At 38.7% G+C, this 19,081-nt stretch overlaps 2 protein-coding genes across 6 annotated transcripts; both read right to left on the bottom strand.

Moving 5' to 3' along the window:
• Positions 1-45: 45 nt before the first annotated feature.
• Positions 46-5,204, bottom strand: cluap1 (clusterin associated protein 1). 5 transcript variants are annotated; one of them, XM_025005343.2, is made up of 14 exons: positions 4,442-4,810; positions 4,274-4,301; positions 4,071-4,182; positions 3,782-3,866; positions 3,514-3,693; positions 3,004-3,099; positions 2,574-2,657; positions 2,313-2,446; positions 2,018-2,159; positions 1,645-1,717; positions 1,444-1,554; positions 1,258-1,307; positions 915-974; positions 46-419 (listed from the first exon to the last, which is right to left on the bottom strand). In XM_025005343.2, exons 2-14 carry the CDS (start codon positions 4,293-4,295, stop codon positions 240-242), a joined length of 1,329 nt encoding a protein of 442 aa, XP_024861111.1. In that variant the 5' UTR covers positions 4,296-4,301; positions 4,442-4,810; the 3' UTR covers positions 46-239. The 5 variants fall into 5 exon arrangements, with proteins under 5 accessions (XP_024861111.1, XP_037830071.1, XP_037830070.1 ...); XM_037974143.1 differs by lacking the exon at positions 4,442-4,810 and adding an exon at positions 5,080-5,204 and having other exon boundaries at positions 1,444-1,717; XM_037974142.1 differs by having other exon boundaries at positions 1,444-1,717.
• Positions 5,205-6,341: 1,137 nt separating this feature from the next.
• Positions 6,342-17,464, bottom strand: slc5a5 (solute carrier family 5 member 5). The gene is made up of 17 exons (XM_017413543.3): positions 16,315-17,464; positions 14,964-15,388; positions 14,433-14,498; positions 14,279-14,330; positions 13,508-13,575; positions 12,991-13,145; positions 12,565-12,705; positions 11,570-11,699; positions 11,188-11,276; positions 10,436-10,548; positions 9,262-9,332; positions 8,892-8,978; positions 8,359-8,561; positions 8,025-8,122; positions 7,827-7,915; positions 7,417-7,500; positions 6,342-7,218 (listed from the first exon to the last, which is right to left on the bottom strand). Exons 2-17 carry the CDS (start codon positions 15,327-15,329, stop codon positions 7,150-7,152), a joined length of 1,881 nt encoding a protein of 626 aa, XP_017269032.1. The 5' UTR covers positions 15,330-15,388; positions 16,315-17,464; the 3' UTR covers positions 6,342-7,149.
• Between the last annotated feature and the right edge of the window lie 1,617 nt (positions 17,465-19,081).

The following is a 19,081-nucleotide window of genomic DNA, read 5'->3' as shown; positions in this document are numbered from 1 at the left end:
AGTATTTATGTTGCTGTTATGTCTGAGAAAACATGCTAGAAAGAATTAAAACAGGTGGAAAACTTTATTATGATAAATAATTCAAACAAATATTTAAAAAATAGGAGTATTATTGAGGAAAAATATGTTAATGAATGGACACAAAATTTGATCAATTTGAGCTGGATACAACAGATACAAACTTGTTTGTGTTTATATCAAAACTATAAATAAAGACCGTCTATGGTTCATGTGTTCATTCAGAAATCATCATCGCTTTCCTCCAGCAGAGGGGGTCTCAAGGCCCCCCTGGAAGGACGATTGCTCTTCGACAACGAGCTGTCCAAACTGTCATCCTCCAAATCCTTGCTCTCCTCCTCCTCCTCACCTTCCTCATCTTCCTCATCATCCTCGTCCACATCAATCTCACTGTCTTCACTCTGAAACAACAGAAATGACCGCATTAATTACTCAAAGGATGAAGTCTGTTTTCAGGAATCCAGTCAAATAGTTTAATAAGTAAAAGTTTGTTTTTTTCAGGGTGATATTTTTTAGCACACACATTCTGGCACCAACAATGAAAGGGGCAACTTTTAAAACCAACTAATGTATCACAGCTACCTCACTCACATGGGATAATCTAACCACTGAATAACACATCTTTCAAGGAAGGAAAACATCAAATTTAAAGGAAAAAAATCCATCCAAAACTTTTATTTACAACTTGTAAAAAAAAGTATCATTGCTCAAAAATGATAACAGGCAGAAAGCCAGGCATTTTTCATTGTGAGCTAGTCATTGTGTGGCTACTGAAAGAAACTGTGTCATAAAGCTGAGAATCTGCTTTTTGAAGGTGAATTTTGAGAATGGATTTTTCTTTTAAAAACATAAGGAAGAATAAAAACAAGTAAACTGAATCTTTGTCCTGCACGAACCTTTCCATTCCTCTGTTTTTTGGAACGAAGGTCTGACCTTTTTGGGACTGCTAAAAACACCTTATGAGAGTTGGGTGAATGAAAATGCCACAACAGAACACAGTAAGTAGAACAATACAGATGAAAAAGCTAAACGGAGGGTTCAATTATAAACCAAAAAGGTCTGAAGAACTGATCAGAGTTAGCTGAATGAAAATGAGAAAAAGGAAATGAGGAAGAATTCACACTGAGCAGCATTTAGAGACGCTAACGGTAAACATAAAAAAAGACTTGGCATCAACTTGACATAAAGAAGGTGAAGCAAAGAAAGAATAAATATTATTAAGTCAAGGACATTACTGACCTCATCACTGTCACCACCTTGCATGTTACCAATGAAACGCCCCCCTCTCCCTTGGTAGGAAAAAAACAATTATAATAGAAAGAGTCAGTAAATGTTCCTAAACAGAACAAAGATTAATCTAAAGTTCTGAACTTGGACTTCTTCCGAGTCTCATTAAAAACAAATGGATTTATCCAGTAGGCGTACCCGCCATGAGGTTGTTCCTTGTGAGTCGGGGTTTAGAGGGCCGAGATTCTTCAAGGTCGCTGTCTGAGCCTTCATCCTCTGGAACATCCAAGTCTGAGTCCTCGTCTTTCACTGCCAGACAGAACAAAATGTTTGGAGATGGAATATGGGTTGTTTTTACTCTGCTTTTAGCGTCTGCGTGTGTGTGTTTGCTTTTCTCACAGGAACCCCTCATCAGGTCTCGCTCCTCCTCCCTCAATTTGTGCTGCATTATCCTCAGATTGTTTTCAGTTTCCTGCAGAGCGAACAAGGCAAGCTGTATTAAACACAATACTCCAAAAGTCACAATCTACAGCTCAGACCCTCCTTTACTCAGAAGAGTCGCCATCTGTCTGCATTCACTGTAACATTCCTAACCGTCTCACACTTGTTGCCACGTCAGCTTACCATCAAATTACCCTAGGTTATGGTGAGTTTTATGGTGACAAAGTAGCAATATATTTTGCAAAAACGTGTCTTTTCTATTGTTGTTTTAAATAAGGATTTATCTGCATGATTTAGTGTTTTTAATATCATATCTATTCAGTCCACACACCTCAAACCTTTCCTGTTCCAGTCTGTGGTATTCATCCAGCTGAGACTCCAGGAAGCTGAGGTTTCTAAACTTCTCCACATACATCTCATATTGCTTCTGCAGATCTTCTTCTATCTTCTCATATTCATCCATGAATGCTGGCCTAAGAGGTTAAGAAGTGTTTTTATTTGACAGAGTTTTGTTTGGAGACTTGTTTCAATTGAAAATAGAAATCTTTAACTTAACAAAATGAATAAAAACAAGCTGTAATTTCACTTTCTTTCTTTGTTTGCAACCTTTCAGGTCACAAACTGACCTGACACTCTGCAGAGTCTGCAGCCTCTTCTGATTCCTCTCCAGGTCTTGTTTCTTCTTCTCGATCTTGGCATCCAGACTGTTCTCATCTGAGACGACATTACTCAGCATCTCTTTGGTCTTTTCCACGCTTTCCTAAATAACAAACAAAGATATAGCAGCAGATTCAATGACACAAAATATTAAAGGTCAAAAGCATACTCTGTACAAAATCCAAGGAAAAAGAAATGGAAATAAAACAGAAATCTGTCCGAATACTGACCAGAACCTCCTTGATGGCAGCTCTCAGGGCCTTTTCAGTCTCATTAATATCAAGAGGTCGAGCGATGGCAGCACTTCTCATTTCCTGTAGGTTTCATAAAATTAAACAAAATTATGCATACTGTGACAATCACTGATATATTATTAGACAGATTTCAGTGAATTTGTTTAACTGTTTTCCAAACGCTGCTGCTCTCATCTGATATTAATAGAACTTCAGAAAATCAAAGTCACCTCATGCGCCATCACTACTAATTAAAGAGCCTAAATGTTAAAAGAAGGATAAAAGAGTCTGAGTCAGATTTGTGTTGAATAAAAACAAACAAACTTGTAAATGATACATCTCATTTTTCTCATTACAAACATAGGAATTTAAATGATCCTTTTTTGTGTTGCTTAAATTTTTAAGCTGTTAGCTGTGTTTCCCTCACCCTTAGGTCCACCTCTTTCCCCAGTAAATCATATAAAGATGCTCCTTTGGAGGTGACTTCAGATGCCAGCTGACGAGCTGCTTTAAGGTCCGAAATCTACAGGAAAAGCAAAGTGAGATTAATTCAGCACACATTTTGTGGACAAGATTACAAAAGGAATATCATTTGTGAAAGAAAAAAGCAGCAAATTGTTGAGATTAAACTGTTGAAATTATATAAAACGTGTGTGTACTGAATACAGTGAGTGTGAGAGGATGTGTCTGACAAACAGGTGTTGTTCAAATCTAGTAATGCAACATAAAACATTAACTAAACCAACCTGAATGTGAGACACATTTACAGCTTCCAAACTTCACAGAGCGCACAGATCAGCCATCATTTACACCACACGTCTAACATTTTGTAGAATGTTCCTAATCTATTTTCTTATTTAAATTCCTTACAGCTTAATACATCATTATTAAATACTGGACATAATACAGACATAATAAACACACAGATTAAACTCACCCGTGAGCCAAGGTCAAACTTGAACTTGTTGTTTTCTTCTTCCACAACGTCTTCTAGAGCCATCTGCTTGGTTTTCATGGCGCTGTACAGCATCGAGGTGATCTTTAGCATCTCCTTCACTGCGTAGCCATCTGCTTGGTAGAGGTGTTTGGTATTCAACTTGATGTGGGCCTTTGTTGCCTACAACCAAGTTGGACAATGATTAAAACAGACCAACCCGGACTTAAATGAGCAACAATATCAAGCAAAATCTGTTAATATCTGTCACCATAAACTGAGCCACTGCCTTGATGAAAAATATTCTGTCTGACTCTGTATCCACATCAGTGGGGATATCTATGTGAGGTTCATATCTGCAAGAGGAAAGAATTACAGGAAAGGAAAAAACATTAAAAAAATATTACAATGTTAAGCACTATATCATTTTTATAGTTCCAGCAGAACAAACAAAAAGCCAGGCATGAAGCGAAATAAAATGACACACCAAGATTTGATAGCTGAATAAGCAATGTTTTTATTTTACTTGAAACATGTTCATTTTAAAAGCTCAAACAAACCTCTTCACAAGCCATATGAGGATTTCTGCCACCAGGACAAAGTTAGGTGTTCTGAAATTCTCCATCGATATTAAGCGAGGGTAGCCCAGAGCCCTCATCATTTCAGTAAAATCTGTCAAAATAAAAATAAATAAAAGAAAGCCATAAACAACCTTATATTGCTTTCTGTATTACTTGTGAAAAAGAGAGTCAGTTTCACTTACTTCTAAGGTCTCTGAAGGACATTTTGCTCTGAAAGGAAGGAAGAAAGAAAATGTGAATAATATAGAGCTGCTACCAAGACTGATATATTTGTTATTTAGAAATCCAACATTAAAAATATATCAGAATCATTAGTTTTTTGCTGATCGGGATATCCTCTGCTTGTTTACCTTCCCTTTCAGCTGTGGTACTTCAGCCTCGGTAGCTAATTATTGGCTGGATGTTCGCGATAAGCTAACGCTTTGAGTGAACAGGGACGAATAAAAAGTTAGCCGCTAAAATTACAGAAAAACAGCTCTTTTAGTACCTAGTTAGTAGCTACAAAACGGATTCTAAAGTATTTACAAACAAGGTTTTGCTCCCTGCTATCGATATCTGCGCGCTAAGTCGCTCTGTAGCGTCCGCCATAGATGGTCGCCATAGAAACAGATTCGTGTCTACGGAAAGTCGAACGGGTCAAAATGCTTGAACCGGACGGACAGAATAAACGATGCTTAATTTAAAGTACATTCATATTTTTTTCTTTTCGTCGCATTTCAAGTGTAAAAACGTCTTTGCTAAAATTTAAACGGTGCTTGATTTAGACTGTGTAGTTTGCATACAAATTATTTTGTTTCCGACACATCCCTTACGAGGTTCCGTAGATGCGCTGACAGAGCATGATGGAGGCAATTAGCGAGCCCCCTCACAACTACAGACGCTGTTTTCCAGCAATACCATGTCAATGTAAAATACGAACAAATACGCAATGAGTCAAAAATAGCCTAGTGATATGTAAGGCACACGTAGTGCTTTTTATATTGCTGACTTGTATTAGCGGAGTGTAGTTTCTAGTGTTGATAGTTGCAGTACTCTCCTTGTCCGCCAGGCAGCGACACTTCTGCGTTAGCTTAGCCACCAGTCTTTTGTTACTATGGGCTGTTCTGACGCAGAGCACAATGGAGCAAACTGGTGAGCCCCCTCAAAGCAGCAGCAACCCGACCAGCAATGAACCCTCCGCCTGCGGCCTGCACAGTAAACGCGTCAAAGAGCTGGAAAATGCCGCCCTGCAGACCACTTTAATATCACAAATGGAGGAAGAATCCGGGGCGGACCCCGGGAGCTGGACGGAGCAGCAGTCCGGGCAGGGTGAGCAGTCGAACGGCTTGTCCTTGAATCAGCGGTCGGCCCAGCTGCAGCCCAGCGAGGACATGGAGGAAACGGAGCCGGGCACGGACACGGCCAAGCAGCGGGTCGAGGAGGAAAGGACGCTGACGGACCACTTGAACAAACGACTGCTTTCTTCGTTTCTGGAGAAACTTAACGAGAGGGACTTGGCGCTCCCGGGCGTCCAGCGCCTGGACTGCGCTGTGGCCGACGAAGACTCGAACAGGGCGGCGGAGGAGTGGTGAGGAAGCACCGAAGGCACTGGGGCTGGACAAACATGGAGAACATGGAGGATTCAGGACCAACGAACGCACAAACCGTACAACTATAAAGACAGAACTGCTATTAGTTTCATTTAACAAAAAAAAAAAAGTAAAACTAGGGTGTCCGGGAGTGTTATCAGAATGATTAAGACATATGCAATAAATAAACACAATGCGACTTTAAGTGTTTTTGTACTATTTCAACATTTATCTGAGCGCCATGTTGGATACAGCCGCATTGGTGTTGTTCTCAACACTCACCACTAGGTGTCAGTATTTACCAAAGAAAACGACAGGCGTAAGATGGCGTCTTTATTCAATGTTTTTTTTTTTCATGGATAAAAAAATTTTGAAGCAGGGGACAAGTCCACCAGCCACTATGGCTGGTGAACAAAATTTTTAATTTCCACCCCTGGCTCAGACTGTGTTCAGGATGACTCAGCTACCACCTCTTCATCTGTCATTTTAACTAAGAATGTTTTTGTTGGCAAAATTAGGTTAGCGGTGGCAGCCATCTTGACTCTAAATGTTAATTAGTTGTAGATGCTCATCTATTGATTACTTTTGTATAAGTACAGACATGGGGGGAAAGCATTATAACTCATCGCAAAACAGTTATTAAAGTTGACGGATTCCAAGCATTAAAGCAGTCGACAAGCTGTCCTGTGGAATATATTTATTGATAATCGGTTTAATAAGTCTTGTTTAATATGTAATATGAACAAATAGAACTGGAAAAAACTAATTGCCTCTTAAAAACCTTTTATGAGGATAAGTGGACATTGTAGTAAGTGTCATAAATGAGTAGTTTTGCAGCAAAAAGCACAATTTCAGGCCATACAAAGATGTGATAATGATACTCCTCAAGGTGTGTTTCTTACTAAGCTTAACTTCTGTTTCTTAATAAAAAAAGATTTAGTTTCAGTTTATGGAAAAGACATACAATGGCTTGTAAAGTTTTGGCTGCGGATGTGGTTTTGCTGCCACATTAAATTCTTCCTGGTTTGATTTTATTTAATGGAGTGTAGTTAACATTATATTAATACAGTTAACAAGTAAACAAAAAAGCTAAGTCATTCTTTTAATAAAAAAAAAAAAAGCCTTCTTGCAACGATTTGATTTCACGGTACAAAACGAGTTGAATTACTGTTTATACAGACGCAGCTCAAACTCTCTGTTCCCTGCAGTGCAGCTGTTGACACAGAGCAGATGCACATTGTTCTGTTCCCAGAACGAGATAACAAATCTTCCACCGCACCTGAAACTATCTGATTACAGCGTACAGCTCTCTGAAACAATAAAACTAACTCCAAATGTCCCCTGCAGGCCTACAGGAGACAGTGCAACAATTAAATAAATAAAAGCATTTTTAGCTAGAGAGGAAAGGGAAACAGTAAAAATGCCGCGGGGAGTATTTTAATTGTGTTCCAGTGAACTGCTGAATGTGTTTGTTTCAACATGTGTGACATTTACAGGACGTCCTTGCTGTGCAGGTCAACCAAAGGCACAACCTGTGGTTTCTCTGGCATTCTGTCCTCCTGGAGAAATGACAAGAATGTTATTTTAAATTAACTGTCGTACTTAAATGGGCGTGCATCCTATTACTGGCACTTAAGTTAAGCTCTAATTAAATTGCAATGTTCAAAATTATTTTTAATACCCTAAAAATTATTTAAACGGTCTCCTTGTTTTCTCTAGCTGGTATTCATTTGTTCTTTATCACTGGGTTTCGTTACCTGGTTGTTCCTTCTCAGGTCCACAGGCATCTGCTCTCTCCCCCAGCATGAATCGTGTGTAAAACAGGGAACCAGCATTCGGGTCTTTGGACAAACACAGAGTCATACGTGTGATGTTGCTGCACTTAGAGGACACGGCTGTAATTATTCCACTAAATAAATAAGCAAATGAGTAAAGTTAATTCAAAATACAGAAATGTGCTGATGGCATTCCTTAAAGGAGCGCATAAGGCCGAAGGTTAATAGAGGTGAAAATAACATTAAAGTGCACTCTTATGCTGCATTAGGAGATGTTTTGTAAATGACTCAGTAAAACTGCCCCATTATCGCCTTTTAAGGCCACGATGGCCATCTTGAATTAATCAACGTTGTTATGAAAGTTTGAGGGTAAAACAACACCAAACACTTACGCTGCGTTCTGCTTGGATCTCCACTTTTTTCTCGTTATTCAGGTCCCACCATAGCAGACCCTCTTTAATCTGACTCCTCTCTGTTGGTCCTGAGTTACCAAGAAACATGTTAGTTTAGTGGGAATAATTAAAACAGACCTTTTTAGTAACAAGTCAGTGCGAATCAATGAATGATTTGATCATTTAAAATGAGTTTACCTGTTGCGTAGCTCACGATCAGCCCAACCAGTATGACTGAACTGGTGGCCATGGCTCCAAAATAAAGGTAAGACATGGAGTAGAAGTTATTGATGCCGCTGGTGTTGGGTGGAAAAGAAAGGAGGGATGAAAAATAGCAGTTTAAATCGAGCAATCTATAAAGTGTTCATTTGAATGGGTTGAGAAAGAAGAGGACCTGCAAAAAGAAGAGAAGATTAAACTTATGTGCATGAAACGATAAAGGGAAGAGACCATTTTGAAGAGATTGGAGGCATCAGATTATTTATTACAGAAGCTGCTGTTTCCAGCTAACTTTATGAATGATCTCACGGACCTTTTGTCACTGGGATGAAGTGGGGTCAAGATGGAGTGCTGTTCGTGGTTGGAGCTGCTGTTCAGGGTGACGTTAGCAGAGCTGCAGCTTCCTGTGAAGCTGGGCAGGACGCCCATTGTCTCCTCACTGGGTGGGTAAAGAGTGGACCCTACAGCCAGCCACAGAGAGACACAGAAGCCCACTAACATCCCCGAGAAAGCCCCCTGGAACAAAGAGAAGTGATCCCAATAATCTGTTGCAGGAAAGCGTCTGAAGTTTTCATCTGACCAACATGTCCTGAGCTGCATTTGTTTAAAGGTCTGTCAAGTTTAAAGGATCCGTGACTTTAGAAATGCAGCAGAGCACCTTTTTTAACCCTTCCTCTGCAAATAAATCCATTTTAAGAATTCCTTGAAGAAATGCTTCTTGCATCCAAGAGTTTTATATAAAGTTGCCACATGATTTGTTGGCACTCGGAGCATGTGTTGAGCATTAGTCTTGACTACGTGTCTGTTTTTGTTTTTGTTTTTTTAAGATAATTGCACGTTTCTCACCAGCCGGTTTGTCGCTGGAACAAATATTCCAAGTATAAATACGCCAAGCAGCGGCCCGCTGACCACACCCATGACAGTAAACGAACCCTGCAGAGGAAAGACAAATAAAATCAATAAAATAACCACAATGTCTCATCATGATGAATTATTTTTTAAACATCCAGAGTCAGAAATGAAGCAGAGCTGCTCTATAAAAGCTGTTCCATCTGCACTGGCATGAAATCAAACATTAACTGTGTAAATGTCACAATTTATTCATGAGCTTCTTTCAGGCTGCAGCTTATTAGGTCCATTCAAATTAAAGCGTTTGTGCTGCTGCAGTTTGATCATTGTTGAAGTTGGTTATTATTCTGTTATTATTGTTATTTACCTGAAGAACGCCCCACTCCAGGAAGGAGGAGAGAGCCGCAACAGTGATACAACCAACTCCATACAGGAAGGCTTAGAGAAGAGAGGAGAACACAAATAACATCTTCTGAAGACCTGACTGCTTATCAGATAAACAATTATTCTTAACCTTCCCAAGGAAAAAGAGACTGTTATGAATTTAATAAGAAAATCACAATAATAGTCTTTAATTTAAAAAAACTCTATTGAAAAGGGTTAATAAAACCTAAAAGGCCATAAATTCAGTTTGGCACACACAGATTAGATGTGAGTTATTTATATGACTCTTTTTAAACCCACTTTTATCAGATCATGGATGAGTTTAATGTAAATCAGTATTTGGTTAGAAAACAATAACGGTCAGGATCAAAATGTATTGTTTTTGTTTTTTCTTTTTTACATCATGGTTACATTAGTAGATATCACTTTCATGGCTGCAGTGGGGTCATTTTGGGGTCATTTTGGGGTGGAGGGCAGTCTGAGGTCTTATATTCATCTGACCTTTTTAACTTTTACATAAACAGATACCTGCAGATGATTGTTGTGGAATTTAATGAACTAAAAAAATAAATTAATGTCTTACATGCTTTTAGTCCAAAGTTCTTAAAATAGGACAAATAAAATGTTAAATTTGTGTGTTTTTAAAAGTATGTCAGATACTCTCCAAAAAGTATTATTTTAGTTCGTATCTTTTGGACTTAAGTAAGAGGTCAGAAGAGTTACAAAAAGAAAATCACCGTATTAAGAATGTTTATTTTCAATAAACTGGGCAACGCTGCTGTCCTATTGAAAATGAGGCAGAGTGATCAGTGGGAATACATTAAAAATCAGCTTTTAGTCCAAAAAATTGACTGAATTTGCTTGTTGGGACATTCTGATACAATATGATTTGCTTTTTAAACACTACTGTATACATAAATCTGTAAATTCCAGATGGTTTTATAGGGAAGTTGCCATTATTTTCTTAATTTCCCCCTTTCTTTGGTGTTCATTGTACTCATTCTGCGTTTTTTGTTAAATCCATCACATCTGTTTGTTTCATGAGCACCAGCTCACCACGGTGCTTATATATGGAAAAAAGCTCTGTAGAAACCAGCAGACAGCCCACCGGTGGGCGACAGAAATGTTAAAGTGGTATTTCAGCAGTGAGAACCTACACAGTCCTTTGGAAATAAGCATCAGTTTCTTCTGCGTCATGTTTCGCAGACAAGGTCGCAGCAGATCCTCCATCGTCACTGCAGCCATGGCGTTTATACTCGTGGAAACTGTGCTGTTGAAAATGACAAACAGTCACCAATAATCCCACATTTGGGGATCATTAACCTTGCAAAGTAACTGTAATGTTTACAGAAATTATTGCTTTTAAATTGAAAGAAAGTAGCGCGCCCAGGTGTTTACTGTCAGTAAAAAAACAAAAATAAAAAAAACAAAATATTCATTTTATGGATAAACGTACTTGAATATGATCATCACCAACATGAAGCCAATAAAATAAACAGCACTGTTTCTATTTTTATACTTAAACTAGACTCCTAAAATGTTTCCAAGTTCAAATTATACGCAAGGTTGCTTTGAAACATTCGCATTAGCTTCTGTAGAGCTAAAAAAGGTATTCTCCAAAAAACTGAAGAAAAGCAAAACACGGAGGAAGTTACATAACTGACAGGAAACCACAGAATATTTTGTTGTAAGGGGTTCCTCCAAAGCTCCTACAATATAACCTGAACTCTCATATCTGCCAGATAAATGTAGTAGATGCATTCATCCAAAGCTGCAAAAACTGAAAGTAAAGTACAAGTTCCCATATTTTATAACAAAAGGCTTGTTTGTATGTGGTTCCACTACAGGTTCCCTGCATTGTAGAGAAGTCAGTTTTATGTTGGCTTCAGAATAATGAATGTTAAAATACCTTAAAGTTCCACTGTATGCGCAGGCGAGGAAAAGACCGGGAAAGCCTGGATGGTCTCTGAATATGTCCAGCACAAAGAACGGCATGTACTTCATCACAGGAGTGAAAAAATATAAGAAACATTAATGTGTTAGGCTTTTGAGTTAGTCAAACAACACTTTAAAACCATGTATGGAAAGAAAGAAACCTATATTCCTCTCATAATCTGAAATAAAAAAGAAATGCAATCAATCATATTCTGGTTTGAAGAAATATGATTATCTAAAAAACACATAACTACAGAAACAACCCTGTCAGTAAAGGAAAATCAGTGAAAACCTGAAGTACTCACGAGTCACTGTAAGATAAGAACATTTGTCCCCGTTCAGAGTAATCTACATACCAGATCAGGCGCAGAAATCCTCCCAGACTTCAGTGGATCACAGTTGCTGTAAAATGCAAACATGACGATTCCACAGATTGCTGCACTGCTGACAACGAGGCACAGACCCACCTGGTTCACAAAAAGAGCCCTGCGAGCAAAAACACACCTCGTTTTAGGGGATCAGGTTTAATTTCAGTGCAGTAAAACAGATATGTTGACTCTGTTTCTGTAAACCTTCATAAATCTATTATTTGAAACAGTTTGGCGTGGTGGACAAGTATGAAGATGATTGATTATTCTTGCACTGAAAAAAACGTGAAGTTTTACTCTCAGTACAAAGGTTTTTAGCCACAAGAACGACACGCTTTCAGAATTTATTTGAGTTTAAAAACACGTCACATTTGTGCAGGATCACATTTGGAACATGAAAACATCTAAACATGTTAGAACAATAAATGCATAATTAGGTTTTTAAATCAAACACATAGTATTTTTCAATTATTTGCAACAATTTCTTATGTAGAAGATAGTAATGTTTTATTCTCTTATTACATGCTTTTACTAGGCCAGCTTATTTAGAGCCATACCTTACATTAACTCTCTATGCAGAAGGTACTGAATTTTACTTGCCTTTAAAACCTGCAGATCCCAGCAGCCTTCCTAATCTACAGCCTTCTTTTCTGACTTTAAATCCTGAATGAGCCAGTATTTTCCCAAATCTAATGACGTTAAATCCAAGGTTTATTAATTTGTTCCCCAAATTCTTGGGAATAGAATAGAATAGAAACCCTTTATTGTCACTGAACATTATCTTTACAATGTAGTTTGGACTGTGCCCCTGAAGAAATGCTTATTATAAAACTAGAAGAAAGGAATTTAGGAGTTTGATTAGATATTTATCAGTAGTGTTTTCAGATCTCTGAACAGCATTAAGCAGGAACAGAAGATGAGTGAGTGAGTGCTGCATACAGCCAACATTAATTTGCAGATACTTCATGTCTACCAGGTCTCACCACTTGGCCTCTCGCTCTGAGCGGCAGGAGATGTAGCGCTGGACCTGCGCTTGGTTTACTCCGTACATGGACAACCAAACCAGTGAACCCCCAACAGACAGGCTCCAAAAAGTGTAGCGCTTCCGCGGGTCAACGTCAAAACTGTGGAAGAAAATTAGGAACATTTCCAGACACGTAAACATCGATGACACAAAGATGAAATCAGTCTTTGTAGTTATAGAAATTCGTACAACCTTGTTTCTATTTGGAACACTGAATCTTTCAAATAGAAGAAAAAAAAGTGCTAAATCTATACAGTCAGTGAACACTTTTAATATCACAGCTTTTATCCCAATTATTAAAAAAACTGGACCATATATAAATATGTGCACACATTACAGTAAATGAGATAAATGTAACGAGATATTAAATCTGAAAATGATTTACTCATTAAAATTGATCCGTGATCTGTTGTAGGCGATCTTCAGTACTTGTGCAGGACCACCAACCAGAACTGTGCCGTGGATATAAATGACCATAAAGCCTGCCAGCATGACAACAATCTGGAATACATCGGTCCAGATCACGGCCTTAATGCCCCCCTGCACACAGACGACGGAGAAGAAAGACACGGGGTGAAAAAAGAATCAGAATAAATACGGTCACAATTTCCTTCATGGTGTTAAAAAACAGTCAAAAATGTGAATTTGTGGAGCATCATGATATCACAGGGAAGATGACTGTTTTGATATAAAATGTAATCCTTTTTACTGTTGGGTTAGGACTTAAAATATTAGCTTTTGACTCAAATCCAGATGCAAAATGCAAACACATAAGGTCAGAATACACAGGGAAGATATAGTATAAATGCGTCTTAATGTATCTAAAATATGTTGCACAAAAGTGTCACAGAAATTAGTCATGTGGTGTTCAGCTCCCCAGAATGTCAGCAGTTTGTTCTTACCAGCGTGGTGTACATGGTGCAAATGATCCCCGTAGAAAACAGAGACATCCACATATTGAGTCCAGAGGCTGCAAAAGGACAGCAGATTCTGAGTCAACCTGAAAGCATCTTTAAACTTAAAAAAAATGCCTGTCATTAACCACGTTTTAATAAAATCCTTCATATTTTGTGCTAAACATTTTCCATCATTGTTAAAACTTTGCTGCCTAACCCGCCTGCAGTATTTAGTTTTTGCGTGTAGTTAATAAGCTTTGCTAACTTTTATCTGAATTATTTCATCCCCTGGAGACAAAAACAAGGTATCCACTGAATATTAAGAAGATGTCCAGGTATGGGCTGGATGGTGAAAAGCCTGGTTAGCTCGGTTATCATGAAGGTCAGTTTGGACTCGCTCCTGCAGCCTCTCTGTGGAGTTTCTCCAGGTACTCGGTTTTCAGCTAGGTTAGGTCAGTTGGCTACTTTAAATTGTCACTATGAGACTGTGAATGGTTGTCTCATTTGTCTCTATGTGACCCTGTGATGAACTTTGACCTGTCCAGCATGCACCCCGCCCCCCACCCAGCGATGGCTGGAGATAGGCACCACCCCCCTATAACCCTGAAGGAATAAGCAGATTTAAATGTGCTGTCCTTTGCATCATTTAACAACTACAACAGGTATCCTGTCCTTAACATTCCACATTTTAGCTGAATAACTTGATCCTAACAGTTTTATAATAAAAAAAAACACTAAAATTAAATAAAGTCAGAATGATCATATCCAATAAAATACCTTGATTTAATATCAGTGCTGGTGCGTAGATGACTATCCCCGTGTAAAGCAGCTGAGAAAATAAAAACACAAGCAGCTCCTGAGTCACTATACTTGTAGAAGAGCACTAAATTCCTTGAACTTTGAGCGACAGAAAGCGTAACAATTATCATACCGTAGCAAGAAGAAACTGGAAGCTTCCCAGCAGCTGCATCCCTTTGCCAAATCTCATCTTCAGATACTGTGACGGGCAGATGGTCAGAGTCATAACATCATAAAGGAGCTCTGCAAACATCCCTCATCCTTCCTCACCTTCTATAGTTGCCGCATTTGATGAGCCACAGAGGAATTTAATAATTTTAAGACAAATCTTGGCCTTATTTCTACACTGGAATGCAACCTTCTCCTGATAACTACACATTATATATGTTTATAGAGAAACCTAAATGTCCTTCCTTTCTTATAAAACAAGAACATTTTCTCACCAAAGAATCGATGTTAGTTGTGTCAGTAATCATAATCACAGTCTAAAAGGTTTTAAGGGATAATATTTAACACACAAACAAATCTGTTACACAGCAACACCTGAGCTGCTCTTCTTACTCAGATTAAACTTTAGTTGTTTTTACTTTAGCCACCTTTACGACCGTAGATGTCTGTTTATTTTATGAAACAGCTTGATCAACATCTGGAGGCTGATTGTGACCTGATTGATGCTGGTGATGCCCAGGCGAAAGAAAATCGGCAGGAACAGGTAAGCAGTCAGCAGAGAGTTGATGCTTTGTCCGAGGCACATGTAGAGGAATTTAAAGCCGAAGCGAAACCCTTCAGAGGGAACGCCGAGAACCTGGACCGCGGACATGAAACTGGCGCAGAGCGACAGCCCAACGGGCACAGCTGGCATGCTCCGACCTCCGGTGAAGAAGTCGTCTACGGAGGAATTCTTTGTCCTCCTCTTCAGGGCTTGGAAAAGTCCTATCAACATGGAGACCGACAGCATGGCAGCAAAGACGGCGTAATCGACCAGAACGAAAGCTGGCCTGAATGAATCACTGGCAGACTGATCCTCCATTTTCTGTCTGTGACACCCTCCGTCTAACAGCGTCTGTTGGATCCAGATGTTTAGTGGCTCTGTTGAAGCGAGTTAGATGTAATTATAACCACTGAAGACAGAAGACATTGTGACATCTTAAGGTATTATAAGATTATGCAACATTTACAGATGCAGACAAAATTGTTGGCACCCTTTCACAACAACAATTAAATGTGAAAGTCCAAAAGCTCCAGTTTTGTCCCATCAGTCCCAGAAACTTTGATGCTTGTCAACAAGCATTTTGACAAAGTCCAGTTTGGTGTTGTTGTGTTTTTCTGCCAACAGCTCAGTGTGTAACTAACCTTTGTCCAACAAACAATCAAAGGAGTCTTTAAATATCTGCGCTAGTGTCCCACCAATCTCCTTCAGCTTTAAAACCAACTACCATTCATCCCATCTGAAATTACTTTCCAGGACTACAAGTAAACTCACTGCTGCAGCTTTGTGTGACACCAGATCAGAAATGTGCTCAATGTGCTGTAGAAACATTTCTTATCAAATAGACACTAAAGCTGGTATGACTAATGCTCTCATTTTACAGTTTTGCATGATATTAACTGTATAATATCAAAGAAGAATATAGCAAATATCTTCCCCTTTGATTTGATAGTGCCTTTTTGTTTTTCTGTCACCAGCAAAAAAATTACCTTGAAAGAGTTTGACCTTCACATAGTTTTCATGCAGAAAGTTGAATATAGATAAAAAGTTGTTTTAAAATGTCAAAGCTGCTCCTGATACTTTATGACTTCACTTCAATGGCTAAAGCAACAATCTGTAAAGCTGCTGAATAATCAGTATATATATTTACAGATTTATAATATGTGTGTGAAATTTAAATGTATTTTTAAATAGTTACTCTGCAACAAATTGTGTAGCTAAACAATGTGAGTTTCTTGCTCCTGACAAAATGCTTTTATTATTATATTCCCATTAGAAATTTAAATAAAACATTTCAACAACTCACCACTGCTTCCACGTCCAGCTCAGTCCGGTCAGTGAAGTAGGAATGTGCTGACAGCCCACTTCTCTCCTCAGAAGCTGCTTCACATCCATACACCTTCTCTGAAACACACACACATGTGCCTGCATGTGTGTGTGTGTGTGTGTAACGCCTCAGTGCATCGGGAGGAGTTCCTCACAGGTGCGCGTACAGGTGTGTAAGATGATGGGGATGGAGGTTTGCAGGGTTACAAGCAGAGAAACATGGTTAAAGTCGAGTTGGAGAAGAGAAATGTTAAAAGGAAGAGTGAGTTTGAAGACCAAGTGGTGAATAATTAAATTGACATCAAACATTTATGCTTTAAAAGTTTCATTTAGTAAAAAAAACACAAAAATCAGCCTCACATCTTTAATTTTCCAGGCTCGTCAGTTGTCCTAAGCTGATTAATACCTCTTTATTTAGCATACAGAAACATGTGCTGCAGACATGTTTCTGTGGGTTAAAACATGTAATTTTATGACAAATGACAAATATTGTCACACTGCTGTAAACTGAGAACTTTACAGGACAGTGGGTTTATGAATGTGGACAACAGTTATAGTATTGTTTACTCAGTCCAGAGGAGAATGACTTCTCAACAAGCATGTAAAACAATCCTACATGTGGTTAAAAGTTAAAAGTTGTTGGTGGTTCTACTGTAAACTGTTCCGCGTACCTGATGACCCAGTGACTGAAATAAAACATCCCATAAATCTTATTAACCACCTGTGAAATGCCTCGTTTCACATGAAGGAGTGGCTTATTGAAACAATACAACACTGGAAATATAGATCATAACCCCTGTTGTTCCCTTCTTTATAACATTTAGGGAATAAATGCATTCGTTTCCTGAAGGAATGCGTATCTCCTGCTGCTTTGCAAGTTTTAAACGAAGATCTTGAGCGCTCAGTATGTGATGGCGTCCCAGCTACTGCCTACTATTTTAGCTCAGTATCTGTAAGCCTGACTGAGTTACAGCCGTGTTTGTTTGCTGAAGTCGACAAGCTGTAGTGGCTGTCAGGATTTGGGTTTTGTTTTTTTCTTTGAGGTTTCTTTTGTATTCAGGGTTAATGTTCTCATGTTTTGACTTCTTGTGTTCTTGTTATCATTCACTTCTCCTCAGTTTGTCACTTGGTTCCCTGCCACGCCCATCTCCACCTGCTCATTAGGTATCACTCACCTGTGCCCACTTCCCTTAGTTACCCTCTGTGTTTAACACCTGGTCACTTTCTCCACTTCCTCACTGGTCCATCGTCTCTCGTCTTCTCTTGTTTTGTTCACGTTCCATGCTTTGCCGTCTTTTTGTTTCTCTTGGGATTTTTCTTTTGGTTAGTTTTGCTGCCCTGTCAGCTTTTTGGTTTTGTTCTTTTATTTAAAATAAAGTTTTATTTTTTTCCCTAAAGCTAAGATGAGTCTGCATTCTGGGTTCGCCTGTATTCTGAAGGATAATATTCTTTAAAGGAACAAGGAATTAAGCATTTTGGGGTCATGAAAGTTGGAGAGATTTGTTTTGTCTTCTAGGAGAACCTTCAATCTGAAGCTCTCTTAAAACACAAACATTTTTATTATTATCACGTGACACCAGACAGGACTACGGTCATGTTTCACCATTAACAAAGCCATGTTGTTTTTCTCAGGAATCATTTATGAAAGTTAATTGACTCTTCAGTTCTGTCTTCATTGTCTTGTAAACTATAAATTTGATCAAACATTAAAAACAGCCCACTCTGTTTCCAGCAACAGGAAGGTCTGTCCTCCCAGCTCTGAAGTAGGAGGCCTGAAGCAGATCAAATGGTAAAGATTGGATGAACACCCAACATTACCTAAATGAAAGTATAAAATTAACCATGAAACTGGGAATGAAAGCAATCAAAAAAACACTGAAAGTGTGTTTTTAGAAAGAAAGTTAACAATCACACTGTTGGCTGATCAAATCAGAAAAGGATGATTTCTGATGTGATCAAAGAAACTTTATGCAGTCCAGTAAAAGTGACCGTAATCTCTGCACCTCTGACTGTCAAAGTTGTGCTATCTTGGGATTTTATATTAGACCTTGAAACAACCACTGCTAACTGAGAGCTCTCGCTTTCTGTGAGGCTGTTACATAAAGTCAACAGAATCAAACAAAGAAAAAAACAATAAAGAGCATTTATATGGTCAATCTTGAAAAACTATAAAATGTTGAAAAGCTTTGGCATCCTGTACGGACATAAAGTTATGTAATGAGTGTAAAAAACATGTAAACCTCTGTCAATGATAAATGATTACCAGGGATGTTCTTTCTGACATAAAAAAGATTTTATGATTCCTGAGGGTTGTTTTAATCATACTGTCATGCTTTACAGTTTGGTTTTGAAGGCAGATAAAGATTTAAAGTGATTTAATTCTGTAAGCAGAGGCTTTTATAAAATGGGAGATCTAATGGAGAAGGCTTCAGCTTCCATTGTCACAATCTGAGTCTTGGAACGGGTTAGCAGAGCGCTTTCTATGGATCTCAGTGATCAGGAAGATGCACATCGTCATGTAAATAAGTCAGTGATGTATTGTTGTGGGGATCCGCCTTGGGATGGCAGGTTCCCTGTCCTGTACTTCCTAACGCCATCACTTCTTGATCTGACAGTCTCATGAGCCCTGCTGCTACAAGCAAAACAGCTCAAACCACAACTTAATGCTGGATCGTACCGTCACACTGGTGATGATTGTGGCCAACACCTGTGAACAATCTTTGGCTTCTTATCTTGTTAAGAATTTT

This window comes from Kryptolebias marmoratus, linkage group LG24, assembly GCF_001649575.2.
Source record: "Kryptolebias marmoratus isolate JLee-2015 linkage group LG24, ASM164957v2, whole genome shotgun sequence".
Taxonomy (NCBI): Eukaryota; Metazoa; Chordata; class Actinopteri; order Cyprinodontiformes; family Rivulidae; genus Kryptolebias; species Kryptolebias marmoratus.
The sequence above is the reverse complement of the archived record's forward strand: the minus strand, read 5'-3'. Positions and strand labels throughout refer to the sequence as shown.

Bases quoted from the DNA above. Each gene is read 5' to 3' on its own strand.
- cluap1 (XM_037974143.1), bottom strand. From the start codon at position 4,295: ATGTCCTTCAGAGACCTTAGAA. The intron at 2,658-3,003 runs GTGAGGGAAACA...TGAAACCTACAG, and splicing joins GGAAAGAGGTGGACCTAAGG to GAAATGAGAAGTGCTGCCAT. The intron at 1,718-2,017 runs GTGTGTGGACTG...TTCGCTCTGCAG, and splicing joins TGGAACAGGAAAGGTTTGAG to GAAACTGAAAACAATCTGAG.
- slc5a5 (XM_017413543.3), bottom strand. From the start codon at position 15,329: ATGGAGGATCAGTCTGCCAGTGATTCATTCAGGCCAGCTTTCGTTCTG. The intron at 13,576-14,278 runs GTATTTTATTGG...GTCCTTTTGCAG, and splicing joins AGCACTGATATTAAATCAAG to CCTCTGGACTCAATATGTGG. The intron at 10,549-11,187 runs GTATTTTAACAT...CATTTTCAACAG, and splicing joins GCATACAGTGGAACTTTAAG to CACAGTTTCCACGAGTATAA.